The 16690-nt window shown below is 43.8% G+C and overlaps 1 protein-coding gene across 1 annotated transcript in view; it reads right to left on the reverse strand.

The window, feature by feature from the left end:
• Window positions 1–16119, reverse strand: part of LOC140559770 (alpha-1,6-mannosylglycoprotein 6-beta-N-acetylglucosaminyltransferase B-like) — a 131800-nt gene extending 115681 nt beyond the window's left edge. Inside the window, exons 1-2 of the mRNA XM_072683387.1 lie at window positions 15835–16119; window positions 8809–8921 (exon numbers count right to left, since the gene is read on the reverse strand). Coding sequence (XP_072539488.1) covers window positions 8809–8921; window positions 15835–15872 — 151 coding nt within the window. The 5' untranslated portion in view covers window positions 15873–16119. The remainder of the gene's footprint in view (window positions 1–8808; window positions 8922–15834) is intronic.
• Between the last annotated feature and the right edge of the window lie 571 nt (window positions 16120–16690).

The raw sequence follows: 16690 nt of genomic DNA on the forward strand, positions 1-16690 counted from the left end.
GTGGTAGGCCTTTGCTTGAGGTCAGAAGGCACCAAATGCTATGAATACACCAAACACTCTCATCAGTCCTCCCTACCATGTTCCACAACTCAGCTTTGCCAGTCTACTGCAGGATCCTTTTTTTAGAAAACTGAAAGTCTTTGATCTTTAAAGGAACCTTTTTGGTGAAAGCTGGAGTGACCCGGGTGTTATCCTCCCTCCGCTCACACTGTGATAGAATGTTCTCCTCCTTCCGTCTGCACTGTTCTAGAATGTTCTCTCTTGATTTACACTTTTCTAGACTGTCCTCCCTCTGTCCAGACTGTGGTAGAATGTTTCCTTCCTCTAGAATAACCCATTTACTCCTATGTTATTATCCATACTGTTCTAGAATGTTCTACCCCATCTACACTGTTCTAGAATGCTCTCACCCCATTTATGTCTCCCAACAAGGTTCTCTCTATTGTTCTAGAATGTTCTACCCCATCCACACTAGAAGAGTTCTAGAATGCTCTCACCTCTTTCATGCTTTCCAACAAGGTTCTCCATACTGTTCTAGAATGTTCTACTCCATCCACACTGTTCTAGAATGCTCTCACCCCATTCATGCGTACCAACAAGTTTCTTCATACTGTTCTAGAATGTTCTACTCCATTCACACTGTTCTAGAATGCTCTCACCTCATTCATACTTTTCAACAAGGTTCTCCCTACTGTTCTAGAATGCTCTCACACCACTCACGCTTTCCAACAAGGTTCTCCATACTGTTCTAGAATGTTCTACTCCATCCACACCATTCTAGAATGCTCTCACCCCATTCATGCGTCCCAACAAGTTTCTTCATACTGTTCTAGAATGTTCTACTCCATCCACACTGTTCTAGAATGCTCTCACCTCATTCATGCTTTTCAACAAGGTTCTCCCTACTGTTCTACAATGTTCTCCTCTATTCATACTCCAGTTTTATGATGCTCACCTCAAGTATGTTCCTTCCCTGTTCTCTTGTGTGTGGAGGGCACACAGAGGGAACTACAGTAGATAGTTGGGCGCTCATGTAGAGAACCCAGCACTGTCAGCCCCAGGCGCTGTCCTGCAGAGATGCTACTTCACTCACCCCCACCCCCCACCCCTCACACCTACCAATCCCAGAAATAGCTGCTGAACATCAAAGCTTCCGAAGAACAGCCTCCCAGATCCTCCTGCCGGGATAGGAAACGCTTCTGGGACCATCACGGTTCTCTAAAGCTCAGTGCTCAGTGAAGAGTGTGCAGAGAGAGAGAGAGACCCTTTTTTTGGGTTCATACATAAACAAACTTCTATGCATCCTAGTATCCAATACACCACACACACACACACACACACACACACACACACACATTACTGTCACTTTTAAATAAAAGTAGTTTCTTCCCAAAGCTTCTCAAAGCCCCCAAAATACAGCGCTGGAGCTGAGCCGGGCAAAGTGCCAGTCGTCTCCGCAAGGCGGCAATTATTGTGTCTTACTTCAGAATCAGGCTAAATGCATTCATCTCAGGGGGTTTAAAAACATGCTCTAATCTGAGGTTTCTTCGCCAGGCTCAGAGCGTTATCAGAGACAAGCCAGCGCGACACAGCGAAACGATCCATTTTCCCCAAACCCAGAGACTCACATCCATACACAAGCAGAGCTGGCCGTACTGCTCGGCGTACGGGTCAAAAGGTCGGTAAACGTTACCACAGAGGGGAGTGTGCGAGTAGCATCATTTCTACCATATAAATGCTGCACTTTCTGCGCACTTACTGAGCCTTCTGTTTAAATGTAAATATACCTAATACTGTATACACTACACGGACAAAAGTATTGGGACACCTGGCATTATTTTGCTTTTGATGGAGTAACTGTCTCTACTGACCAGGGAAGACGGCTTTCTACTAGATTCTGGAGGAGCATCAGTCCGGTGAGACATCCCCACCTCAGCAACCACCTAGCGACCACTTAACAACCATCTGGGATACCATAGCAACCACATAGCAACATCATAGCAACCATCTGGGAAATGCACTTTTCTGGTTGATTCTATTGTTCGTAATTACAGCGCTTTGTTTGCATTCTGCTTCCTTTTTTTAAAACTAGACCAGCCAATCAGTAAAGAGTTACACTAACACATGACCCGGGAAGAGCAATCAACCGATGATTATAAACTTTAATAAGGCAGAAAAGTTTACTCTGTGTGAGTGTATATATGTGTGTGTGTGTGTGTGTTTAAAAGGTGGATCCCAGCAGTGTTGTTGTCTCATCACAGACGAAGCACTAATTGGCCTGATTCCTTCACTCTGATCTTCTAGCAGGCTGCAGCGAAGAGAGCCATGTAAAACAAGCTTGACCTAATTTGACGTTTCGTTAGTACTGCAATCGCCAGCCCAAATAAAAACACACACACACACACATACATCTAAACACACATCTACACTCTACAGTCTGCACTCCATGGTCTACACTCTACAGTCTGCACTCTACAGTCTACACTCCATAGTCTCCACTCTACGGTCTCCACTCTTCAGTCTACATTCTACTATAAAAATAGACACTCCACTCTCCCTGCTACACCCTACAGTATTACAGTCAATACTTAAGAATCTAAACTTGACAATTAACAATCTACAGTCTGCACTTGAGTTTGCATGCAGTCTATAATCTACAGTCTATGCTCTACACGTAACAGTCTACATATAAAACCTTACACTTGACAGTCGACACTCTACACTTAACAGTATGCATATACCAGTCTACACTTTCCATTCTACACGCAACACTCTACAATTTGCAGTCTACATTCTACACTTAACAGTCTAAACTCTTCACACTGCACTCGAGTCTACAAGTATTGTATACTTTCAACCCCATACTCATTAAATGGTCTACACCCTACATTTGAGTCTCCACTCTCTAATCCACATACTACAGTCTACACTGTTCAGTCTACAGTCTACAGAATAACATACACAATGCAGACCGGTTGCTCATGTCTTCACTCATATACTTTATTATGTCGACCACAGCGTCATAACTCATAGTTCAGCAGTGTGTGTGTCGCCAGATGCTCTTTAATGTATGTATGTGTGTGTTTAGTAAGCCAGTCTGTCGCCTATCATAGCTGACAATAGCTGGGGCTCGCAGCTCATTCCAGCTCAAACACATGAGCGTATAATGTAGTGTGTGTGTGTGTGTGTGTGAGGGGCTACAGAAGCAGAAGGAAGAGGCTGTAGCTTTACGCACCATTAGATGTAACAAATTAATAAATACAGAGCACACACACACACACACCTCCTCTCCATTCACACTACTCTATTTACACTGTTCTAGAACGTTCAACCCAATTCACACTAATATGTTCTAATATGTTCTACCCCGCTCACTGTTCTTGACTGTTATTTCTCACTGACACTGTCAACTTCTCCATTCACAGTTCTAATATGCCCCCTTCCCATCCACACAGATTCATCTTCTCTGTAAATCACACTGCTCTAGAACATCATCCATCATCCTCAATCTGTAAATGTTCTCCCTCATTTACCCTGTTCATTCATGTTCTCCCAGTTTACAATGGTCTAGGACATGCTGCTCCACTCAGTGATCTTGAATGTTCTCCCTCTACTCTAGAATGTTCTCCCTTTTCACATTGTTCTAGAACGTTCTCCCAATTTACACTGTTCCTGAATGTTCCCCCAGCTTACATTGTTCTAGAACGTTCTCCCAATTTACACTGTTCCTGAATGTTCTCCCAGCTTACATTGTTCTAGAACATTCTCCCAGTTTACACTGTTCCTAAATGTTCTCCCAGCTTACATTGTTCTACAGTGTTCTTCCAGTTTGCAGTGTTCTAGGATGTTCTACTTTCATAATGTTCTTAAATTTCCCCCTAAACCACACTACTCTAGAATGCTCTCCCTATTCACAATGTTCTAGAATGTTCTCACAGTCTGCAATGTTCTAGAATGTTCTACTCTATTCACAATGTTCTTGAATGTTCCCCCTAAACCACAATACTCTAGAACGCTCTCCCTATTCACAATGTTCTAGAATGTTCTACTCTATTCACATTGTTCCAGAATGTTCTCCAAGCTTACATTGTTCTAGAATGTTCTCTCCATTTGCAGTGTTCTAGGATGTTCTACTCCATTCATAATGTTCTTAAATGTTCCCCCTAAACCACACAACTCTAGAATGCTCTCCCTATTCACACTGTTCCTGAATGTTCTCCCATCTTACATTGTTCTAGATTGTTCTCCCAGTTTTCAATGTCCTAGACTGCTCTACTCCACTCATAATGTTCCTAAATGTTCTCCTTCATTCACACTACTCTAGAATGCTCTCCCTATTCACATTGTTCTAAAATGTTCTCCCAGTTTGCAGTGTTCTCATTCATGCTACTCCAGTATGCTCTTTCTATTCACACCGTTCTAGAATGTTCTACTCCATTCATCATGTTCCTAAATGTTCTTCCTCATTCACACCACTCTAGTATGCTCTCCCGGCGTACACTGTTCTAAAATGCCTCCCCCCAGTTACAGATCTAGAACGTCCTCTGCAGTTCACACTGTTCACCCCATTCACTACTCTAGAATGCTCTCCCCATTCACACTAATTAGTGTAGCATTACTACAGGTCTTATTCCTAACATGTATCCAGATACACACACAGTACACACACACACACACACACACAGACCCTCAAAGAAGAGAGTGTGTCTGGGGGCATGGAGAGAATATACACTCTACAGTAGTTAATGAGCTCAGACCAGATGCCTCCTCAGCTCTGCAGCGCATGAGTGGTTAATTAATCAAGCACACACACACACACACACACACACACACACACAAGCAGAGGCGTGCTCACTTGCTGTAACTCACAAATCAACACCCACTCACTCACCTAGCCTAACACACACACACACACTGATATTCTTGGCGTACATTTGTTTAGTTAAACAGGAAAGAACACACAGTCACTTGGGAAAAAACACAGCGCATCCAACAAGAAGGCAAACCTTGTCCATCCTTTATCCAGCAGTAAATATATACTACCATGTCCGGTCCAGTTCAATTCTGCAAGTGGAATGACTACTAGGGGGCCTGTGGAAATTAGCTACATAGTGTAGAAAGCATCTTTCTTAAAAACTTGAGCAGACAACCTTGTATATAATGTATAAACCAATGTATAACCCAAAATACACACACACACACACACACAGGGTTCAGTGTCTCAAATGAGGATCCTAGGGTTAAAACTGACGGATGATGATGATACGAACTGACACATGTTCGCAGACCCTGGGGCTAAACCCAGCTGATGATGGAGAACAGTCGTCCTTCCATGAGCTGCAGGCAGAAGGGGGTTGGGTGGAGGGGGGTAGGTGAGATCAGGTGAAGACCCCTGAGGAAGCACCAATAATGAGATTTCCATCACCACGAGGAGATGGACCACCTTCAGCTCAAATCCTCATCTGTCCCCAAAAACACTTCCCTCTGCCCTCGTCCACCTCCCCTCCCGTAACTTGTCTCTGTGTTGCCTGTCTCGTATTCAGGCTGACACCTGGAGTGTGGGGTGAGGCATAAAAGGCCGCTGGACGGCAGCTGACCTTTCAATAAAACCTCATGGCTCGCCCCAAAAGACCAAACTGCAGAGTTATTAATATCGTTTTGCTGCACTGCTGTTTCACTGTACTTATTTACACCACTGTTCTAAACACTGTAGATTTTAATATCATACAATTCACTCTTTATATCTTAGATACTGATATTCTTGGAACAATATGTAATTAAACAAATAATTTAATTGCAATTACAAGAATACTCTAGACAGATAGACCTGACATATAGATAGCTAGACAGTCAAACAGATAGACAGACAGCTAGGCAGACAGACACACAGACAGCTATATAAACAGACAGAAAGACTGCCAGATAGATAGATAGATAGGCAGGCATACATACAGCTAAGGTAGCTAGAAAGACAGACAAATCGACAGACATATAGATAGCTAGACAGTCATACAGATAGCTAGACAGCTAGGCAGACAGACAGACAGCTAGATAAACAGACAGAAAGACAGTCAGATAGAGATATATAGATATATATAGGCAGGCATACATACAGCTAAGGTAGCTAGAAAGACAGACAGATCAACAGACATATAGATAGCTAGACAGTCATACAGATAGCTAGACAGCTAGGCAGACAGACAGACAGCTAGAGAAACAGACAGATAGATAGATAGATAGATAGATAGATAGATAGATAGAAAGAAAGACAGACAAATAGAAAAATGATCCCTGATCTCCTGAGTCTCTTAACAAGCAGGCAGTTAGACAGTCGCTCCATTCCAGAACTGTGAAGCTGTTCATATATCTGTGTCCAAGAAAGAGCAGTACGGTAACTTAACACAGCTCTAGACCGGCACTACGGTCTAACTGCTGCTCATCATCAAGTGTGAGGAGAGGGCTCAATGCTTTGGCAAAGGCCTCCCAGTCTGGGGTTGTCATGTGTCAGGGGGGTTCTAACCTGCAGATTGGAATAAACAGTAAACAGATTGAGGGGGCGGAGCCACAGACCAAACATCTTACCCAGTTTTTCGCTGATTAAACAAAGTTGAGTAAACTCAGCAAAAGCTCTGCAATCAGAGCAGTGCAGACAAATCTTGCTTTTTACAGCTGCTGCAGATTTCCCTACAGGTCTCATTGGAGCTTTATGATGGAGTGTGTTTATGCAGGACGCAGGTTCGATCGCGGCTACACATCGATTCCTTTAAAGTGCAATAGTTTCCACTCAGGCCTGAGAAGGAAATACAGCATATCGGCTTATTGGACTGATACCATCTAACATGCACGCTCTGCATGGTGTTTTTCCTGATGCTTATTAGAATACCAGAGGCACAATGATGTCATGCAACCAGCAGCCAATCTTCCCATGCCTTCTTTATTGAAAGCCTGTTTGTACAATCTGCTTTTTTTTCATGGATTGCTTAATGACCAAACACTCCTGCATCCAACAGTCCAACATACAGTTCAGCTCAAAGCCCTGGATCAATATTAAATATACCTCAGTGTTATCTCAGCACTGTGCCAGACTGCGGAGATATAGATGCTGTACCCAATCAATGTTAATGAGAGTTTTAATGAGAGTCAAAAACAAAAAATCAGCATCAGTGAACCACTTTATTACCAGTTTATAGGTTCACTTACCATATAGATGCACTTTGTGGGTATGTACTGACTATATGTGGTCAATCTGTAGCAATACACAGTTATTATAAATGGCTGCGTGAACATTTACAGATCCATATGCTTCCATTTAAACCAGCAATTGTCTCATCTCTATGCAATTGATCATCTCTATGCTTTTCCTCGCTGGCCACTTTATTGGAAACCTCTACTTTACATCAATTATGTAATGACTTTTACATCTCAACATATTAGGTTGGTGTTGTACTTCCCCTCACTGGCCACTTTATCAGAAACACCTACCTTGTGCTTCAACTTACTGGCCACTTTACTGAAAACCTCTATATTGTGCTTCCTCTCACTGGTCACTTTATCAGAAACACCTCCCCTGTTTGTTTACTCACTGCCCACTTTATCAGAAACACCTACCTGGTGCTTCCATTTACTGGCCACTTTATTGGAAACCTCTATATTGTACTTCCTCCAACTGACCACTTTCTCAGAAACACCTACACTGTGTTGTCAGTCAGTGGCCACTTTATCAGAAACACCTCCCCTGTTTGTTTACTCACTGGTCACTTTATCGGAAACACCTACCGTGTGCTTCCACTTACAGGCTACTTTATCAGAAACATCTACAATGTGTTGTCAGTCAGTGGCCACTTTATCAGAAACACCTCCCCTCTTTGTTTACTCACTGCCCACTTTAGAAACACCTACCTTGTGCTTCCACTTACTGGCCACTTTATTAGAAACCCCCGCCCTTGTACTTCCCCTCACTGGCCACTTTATTATGAACCGCTATATTGTCCTTCATCTCACTGACCACTTTATTAGACCTAAGACCTAAGGTTACACCTGGGGTTTCTAATAAAGTGACCATATCAGTACTGCTGATGCTTTCAGCCCAAAATGACACAAATTAACCGACTACAGTACACACCGCCCGGAGGAACCTGCCCCAGGCTACGGTGGCAGCAACCATCACCTGGGATTGAACCCACAACCTCCTGAGTCTGAGCCAAGTTCTCCAATCAGAAGACAAAGACAGTTAATGCCCTGAGGCTAGACTATTTCTGCATTCTCCATCCCTGAGTGGAGTCTCCAGGGAGTCCTTTTCTCATTATAAACCCAGAGGGAAAGAGAGAGAGAGAGAGAGGGAGGGAGAGGGAGAGAAGAGTGCAAGCTGACTTTATCTCTTAGAAGTCTAGAGTTATTATTGTCAGGCATTATTATATCCAGTACTCCTCATGTCATAATAGTGGCTAATTTATTCGAAAACACCTATATTGTCCACTTTATTGGAAACCCATCTCTTGCGCTTCCACTCACTGGTCACTTAGTAACTCTTCTAGGTTTTTTAAGGCTTCTCTGCTTGTTTTAACAAAACCACAGTCACAGTAACTCTGGACCCCATTTCCTCCTCAGCAGGCCAAAAGCCTTTTCAACCACGACACAAAAACATGGTCTGCCCTTCGCTAACAAGGCCCGCAGGCTGACATTCGTCCACACTGGGACGGGCCGCAATGCAATCAGAGCCATCAGTGGTCCGGGAGGAGTCTGAGGGGAGGCGAGGACGCACAGAGCATCAGAGAAAAAGGGCTTGGCAGCCGTGGCTGTTAGAGCTACCTTCTGTCCGGACGGTGAACGGAGAGTCGGTGAGCCGCTTGGCCGAGAACTGGCCACCCAGGGAGGTCATTAAAAAACACAGACTGAAGAAACCAATCCCCACCACAAAGATCCTGGAAAAACAGAGGGAGGGAGAGAGAGAGAGAGAGAGGGAGGAAGAAGAAGATGAAGAACAGTCAAAGCTCAGTAAAGTACAGAAAGAAAGGACAGAAGAACTTGATCTACTCCAAAAAAACATCAGACAGTGGCATGCAGAATTACTAATATCTGATATATCTATTACTGAGGCTAGTTCAGTGAGTAGAAGATGAACAGATCTCCAGAAAACAAAGATTTGAGCAAGACTTGAGCATTCAAAGAAAAGCAGAAGGGAAAGCTAAGCAAAATCTGGGTATTTCAAGAGATCTGAGCTCTCAGAGAACTTTCACCAAGGTCTCAGATCTTAATTAGGTCGTTAGGGCGAGTTTTGGCTTGTTCTGTCATCGTTAGGAAATTCCGGGTGGTGCAAATTTCAAAGCTTTATAAAAACCCTTAATTCTCAAACCTCGTCCCAACAATCAGCAGGCATGGGCTCCTCTAAGCAGCTGCTGAGCACTCTGAACATTCACATAACAGATGCCCACAGAGCAGAAGAAGAAGATAAGAGGGCAACAATATGGTTTCTGGAGGTTTCAGGTTTCCTCAGTTTGTAATGTAATTAAGATGTGCCAGTTCGGGGGTACTGTGGTTTAGGGATACTGTGGTTCAGGGGTACCATGGTTCAGGAGAACTGTGGTTCGGTGGTACTGTGGTTTAGGGGAACTGTGGTTCAGGGGAACTGTGGTTTAAGGATACTGTGATTCAGGGGTACTGTGGTTCAGGAGAACTGTGGTTCAGGGGAACTGTGGTTTAAGGATACTGTGGTTCGGGGTGCTGTGGTTCAGAGATACTGTGGTTCAGAGATACTGTGGTTCAGGGGTACCATGGTTCAGGAGAACTGTGGTTCGGTGGTACTGTGGTTCAGGAGAACTGTGGTTCAGGGGAACTGTGGTTTAAGGATACTGTGGTTCGGGGTGCTGTGGTTCAGAGATACTGTGGTTCAGATATACTGTGGTTCAGGGGTACTGTGGTTTAGGGGTACTGTGGTTCAGGGGTACTGTAGTTTAGGGGTACTGTGGTTAAGAGATACTGTGGTTCAGGGGAACTGTGGTTTAAGGATACTGTGGTTCGGGGTGCTGTGGTTCAGAGATACTGTGGTTCAGAGATACTGTGGTTCAGGGGTACCATGGTTCAGGAGAACTGTGGTTCGGTGGTACTGTGGTTCAGGAGAACTGTGGTTCAGGGGAACTGTGGTTTAAGGATACTGTGGTTCGGGGTGCTGTGGTTCAGAGATACTGTGGTTCAGATATACTGTGGTTCAGGGGTACTGTGGTTTAGGGGTACTGTGGTTCAGGGGTACTGTAGTTTAGGGGTACTGTGGTTAAGAGATACTGTGGTTCAGGGGAACTGTGGAGGCAAGACAAGCTCTGAAGGACCTCGAAATCCAAGCACGTGTTCAGAGCCATTTCCAAAGCTCTGATGGGTTTAACAATGAGGCTCCATTCTATTATATTTGCTATAAGACTGATCCTACATGTGAATTCATTTGTGAGGATTTAATGGCATTCAGCAAACACAAAAGCGTCAGTATGGTCAAGTACTTCTGTAGCATGATTCGTTCAGGATCACATACAGCACTTTAGTTTTGTGAAGGTTGCAAGTAAGATTTGTTGGAGTACACTGCCCAAGGAATGCTTACTACAAGATTCTGAAACATTGCTGTGATGATTTGATTGCATTCAGTGACAAGAGGTCATTGAGGTCAGGATCCCCCATTGAGAACTCCCCAACTCATCCCAAAAATACTGGATGGAGCATCATCCATCATTCCAGAGAACACAGCTCTTCCACTGCTCCACAGCTCCTCAATGCTGGGGGGCTTTATACCCCTCTAGCCCACGCCTGGCATTAAGCAGCATGGTGCCAACCGGGTCAGGTTTATCTGCTCCAGAGAGTCTAAATCTATGGCAATACCTCTCTACAGGGACTAGACAAGCTGTATGTGTGTGCAATGGGTGCAACTTCAAATAGCTGAATGCATTCATTAGAAGGGGTGTCCACAAACTTTTGGCCAGAATGTGAGTTGCACTGAACAAGTGTAGTACCATGTTGGCTGCAGGGTAAAGGTGAAAGGCTGGAGGGGTGTGGGAATAGAGATGTAACAGGCAGCTGAGGCTCAGCAGGTGTATATTTCCCCTTCCTGCTCCTCGCCTTTGTGCTGAAGACAGCTCAGATAACTTACGCAGCTCCTCCTGAGGGCGGAGGAAAAGCAAACGTCTTCCAAAGCCTGAGCCCCATCACTTCTCAAAATATAAACCTAACCACAGAACTAATAAGGTGTATCAGCATAATATATATGGCATTTATCCACCATATCGAGAGTATATGATAATAAATATTTGCACCTTCCATCTCTTATAAGAGCAGCAGAGCATATAAATGAGCTGTCGGGATGAAGATCAGCATCGTGGCTCGCAATAAGAGAAATCGAAACAAGGCGGGAAGACGGATCAAAGAAGAAGACGCACTCTTTGTTTCCATCGTCTGCCGAAAACGCCATCTGCTTCTGCGTGATAATAATCCGAAACGCCAGAGTTATATCCCTGCCATCGTAATCCAAGGGCTCTCTGAAGGGCACCTCTGAGATTACTACTTAACCGTAATCACCTGCTTTCAGACACGGGAAGCTACAGCCAAGCCTGGGCTGCAGGCCGTGAGCGAGGTACAGGCGATGCGGCTGATAATGCCAGTGGTGTTGGACTGGAGTAACTGGCCACGTTTTCACAGATAAGGAAATCAAGGGAATTGATAAGGGGGTTTGTCTGGGTTTGCTGTAGTAACAGCATAAAAGGTGTCAGAACATCGCTGTGAGGGTCTGATGGTCTTCAGCCATTACAACAACCTCAGAAAGATCGGGAATGTGAAGGGGTTTATATTACACACATTAGTGAGAGAGTGGGTGTGGGTTCTAAAGAGCTCACTGAACTCCAGCGTGGTTCTGTATGTAATAGGAGACACCGCTGCACCAACAACTACAAGTCAGCTGGAGAAATTTCCTCCCTCCTAGATCTTCCTCCATCAGCTGTGAGTGGTGTTATTATTGAACAGTGGAAGAGTTTAGGAGGAACAGCTCACAGAGAGCAGCTCAGCCACCGAGTGTCTGTCAGACCACGTAAAGCTACAGAGCGGGGTCAGGGCCGAGTGCTGAGCTCAGAGCAGAGTGCAGAAAAGCCTCCAACTGACTCAGTAACTGCAGAGCTCCAGACCTGCTGCTGCTGGTAGAGCTGCTGTTAAAGGGGGACCAGCTCCAAATTAATAATGCCTATGGGGCTAGAATGGGACGTCATAAAAACTCCTGTAGGTGGAATGAGTAGGTGTCCCTATACTTTTGTCCAGGTAGTGTACATGTTTCCTTTGTGCAAAAAGCAGGAGAGTTGTGTTGTCTGGAACGAAGGATGGTGCTCTATTCGATACTTCTGGGATGAGTTGGGGATAAGTTGGGGATGAGTTGGGGATGAGGAAATCTAGGATCCAGCTTTCCCTAGACAGTAGAAACAGTTACTCCAGCGAAAGAAAAATACACTCTTAATTGAACGAGCAATGAATGAGCAGGCGTCTCAATACTTTTGTCTATTTAGCGTAGCGCCACCAAACATCTCTTGGCTGATTCGACGATTTTGGGATAAGGTGGAAAATTATATTAAACCCTTTGAAGGGTAAAGGACAACTCTCAAAGTACAGCTGACCTACAAGCTAAAGGCTAAATGAATAGACTGGCTCCTCTCAGCCTACACAGAGAAGTTTGGAGAGCATGTCGAATATCAGAGCTTCACTCGATCCTCCCGCTCTTTACCATTTAGAAGCGTTCAAAGGCTTAGCTTAGGCATGTGAGGAGATTATATCCTCTCTAATTAATGGATTTAAAGTAAACGCTTTGGTCTTCTGCTTGGCTCACAGCAAAGATCCGTTATCTCCTAATTGGTTTTCCGGGCTCGTGGGTATCAGATTCCGTGTGGATTGGCTATGGCTGGGGAGGAGAAGGCGACTTTGGGAGGCTTTCCAAGAACTTCAGCCTGCACACTTTCACCTGAGGCCACAGACGAGAATAATGGCCGAAGAGATCATTTATCATTTGACTCAGCCGAGAATCTACATATTGCTCCTCTGAAAACTGAAGCACCACATGGAACTACAGAGCTGCACTACAGTAGATTTGGGACGTAGCCCTTATTCAGGTTTTCCACTGGACTGGACTGGAGAACATCAAGGTCAGACTCGCTGCCTTCGGAGGAAACGTCTTGCCAAGTTACTTTTGGAAAAACTGTGAAGACATCTAGAACAGCTAGGTAAGTACTCTTATCCTAGCATAACACATAGAGCAGACGTACAGCAGGTGTAGATTGGGACACAGCCCTAATGGATACTAATTTTATGACTCTAATCTGGACTATTTTGCGTGTACTGTAGATACAGTGGTGTAGATTTGGGACACAGCCCTGATGGACTGTAATCTGCAATATTTTGTTAATACTGTAGATATAGTAGATTTCAATTTGAGACACAGCCCTGATGGACTTTAACCTGCACTATTTTGAGAATGCGTTACATACAGTAGATGCAGATTTGGAACAAAGCCCTCATAGACTCTAATCTGCACTATTTAAGGTATACTATAGATACAGTACATTTAGATTGGGACGCAGCCTTCATAGACTCTAATCTGCATTATTTAAGGTATACTGTAGATACAGTACATGTAGATTGGGACGCAGCCCTCACAGACTCTAATCTGCATTATTTAAGGTATACTGTAGCTACAGTACATGTTAATTTGGGACGCAGCCCTCACAGACTCTAATCGGCATTATTTAAGGTATACTGTAGATACAGTACATGTAAATTTGGGACGCAGCCCTCATGACTGCAATTTGAGCAGATTTTTGACAGAGCCCTGCCTATTATGAGACGGCTGAAAAGTGCACAAAATCGCAAGTGCACACGACAGACTGAGAGCAAGGGAGCTCAAAAAAAGCACACCGTGGTAAAGGCTGAGGAGGTTCCTCGTCTCAGTGTGTCTCACGGGAGGCGAGATCAGCAGACCGTGCAGTGCTGCTGGCAGGACAGACGTGTGTTTTTTTGGTCTGCTCTCCTTTGGCCACGTGTGTGTGTCTCTGTATGTGTGTGTGTGTCTTTCTGAGTGTGTGTATGACCCTGGAACAAGCTTGTCTCAGGTGCTGAGTGATGGCACAGCCAAATTCACACCAGGGAAATGAAGCCTGCATCAAAGCAATCACATGTGCACGGCCTCTCTGGCCACATGCAGACATGTATTTCCTGTCGTTATTGGAAATATTACCAATAATAGCATCAAGCATCCCACCTGCTCTGTACTGCAGTGATGCACATGCATGCTGTGTACTGTACTGGATTACATAGTTTTATGCACTGTGGTCTGTAGACACTGTAGACAATATGCATTGCATGGGTTGCGTTATGCATTGCACACTTTCTATTGCATTGCGTTGTTCTCATTGCTCTGTATGCAATTTACTTTGCATTATATACTCTGTACTGAATTACACTATGCACTGCATACTCCAAAGTGCTTTTTGCACTGTATTTTAAATTACAGTGTGCATTGCATCACATTGTATCACGCCTTCTATTGTACTGCATTGTACTTTGCATTTTACACTCTATACTAAATTACATCAGGCATTGCATACTCGGAATTGCATTATATTGTATTATGCATTATATACTTATATACTGCACTGTATAGCACTTTATACTGTATATTGTCTGTATACTCTCTGTATACCCTATATGCCCATGACATTGCACTTTGCATTGCACTAGAATGTATTATTCACACTGTGTAATTAACTTTGCATTATGCACTCTGAACTATATTACACTATGCATTGCATACTCGGAATTGCATTATATTGTATTATGCATTGTACACTTATATACTGCACTGTATAGTAATTTGTACTGTATATTTTCTGTATACTCTCTGTATACCCTATATCCCCAAGACATTGTACTTTGCATCGCACTAGACTGTATTATTCACACTGTGTACTGCAACGCAATTAACTTTGCATTATATACTCTGAACTAAATTACACTATGCATTGCATCCTCAGAATTGCACTTTCCCCTGTATATTCAATATTAAATTACAGTGTGCATTGAAATTCTTTGCAGCCTGCAATGCATGCTTTCTTATTGCACTGTGCATTAAATATTCTATTCTAAATTGCACTGTATTGCAAACTCGGAATTGCATTCTATTGTCGCATGCATTGCATAATTATGTACAGCACTATACTGTACTTTACACTCTATACATACTCTACTTATACTCTACATTTCCATAACATTGTAGTGTACACTCTGTAATGCAATGCAATTAGCTATGCACTGCATACTCTATACTGAATTACAATAAGCTCTGCATACTTTGTATTGCATTTATTTTGTTACTTTGCAATGCAATTATCCATGCATTATATACTCTGTATTGCATTGCATACTTTCACTGCATTTAACTCACACTATGCATTGCATATATATTGTAATTTGCATTGCATACTTTGTATTACATTGCATTGCTTTTTGCATTGTATTACATCACATTATAATATGCATTACACAGTCTGCATTGCACTACATGCAAAAATATGCAAAATATACACACTGTTATGTTATATTATGCATTGCACACTGTGTGCATTACACAATCTTAATTGCATTGCACAGTAATTTGCATTGCCTATTTTGAATTGCACTGCACTGTAAACCCTATAAACTGCATATATGCACCGTGTCCCATTTGCACGGGTCTAAACTTGCCCCAGACAGAGAATCGCTGGCCATTGCATGTAATCAGTCCACTCTCATCACTGCTCTTCATCATCCCGCCGCGCATCTCGCGCTCACCTGAACGGTTTGAACGTCAGCAGGCATCTTCTGACCATTATTCCCTCCGTCTGTGTTCACCAACAGCGACAAAACCCAGCGGACATGCTGCTGCTGCTGCTGCTCCTGCCTCGCGCTCCTCACACAGCCGATCACTCAGCGCATATCCATCAAGTTGCACGCTCGCGAGGCTCCTCTTTCTTCCCCCTTTTTTCCCCCTCCTTCCCTACAGAGAGCTGCAGTTCGCGCGCATCCCTCTGAGATCTGTTTGCATCCAGCAAGCCGCGTGCACAACAACTCCGCGCGCAAACAACTTCCCTCCAAGGATGCTGGATGATGATCCCGTTCACTACGGATCCATCTCCAAACCTCCAGCTCAGATTCGAACAAGCCACGCCCACTCGCGTGGGATTGGCTGTCGGTTTCAAGGGTCCTGCTCCTGGATTGGCTGGGAGTTCGTACTCACGAGCTCTGTTCGGTTTGCATCTCAGTCCAGTCAAGAAGATCGCTCATGTGCACTTTGGGCTCGCGGTAAGTGGTTCTTCTCCAGGGTTCTTCTCGATGATGGAGAACGTCCACATGAGCAGATCCAGTGCTACGGTGTTATTTGTCTGGTAAAATGGTCCTTCTTGAGTGTGAATCCTTTCAAACGTGGTTCTTTAAGGGTTCCTTATGTTGAATGGTTCTTTGCCTGGTGAAATGGTTCTTCTTTATGATTGGTTCAATAAAAAATGGGTTCTTCAATGGTTCTTCGTTAAAGTCAGTGAATATAGGACCAGTTGAATGGTTCTTCGCCTGGTAAAATGGTTCTGCTTTAGGATAAACATATGAAGAACATCATGAGTGCAGATCATTTTGAAAGTGGTTCTATATAGAA

The sequence above is a fragment of the Salminus brasiliensis genome, chromosome 7 (genome assembly GCF_030463535.1).
Source record: "Salminus brasiliensis chromosome 7, fSalBra1.hap2, whole genome shotgun sequence".
Classification (NCBI taxonomy): Eukaryota; Metazoa; Chordata; class Actinopteri; order Characiformes; family Bryconidae; genus Salminus; species Salminus brasiliensis.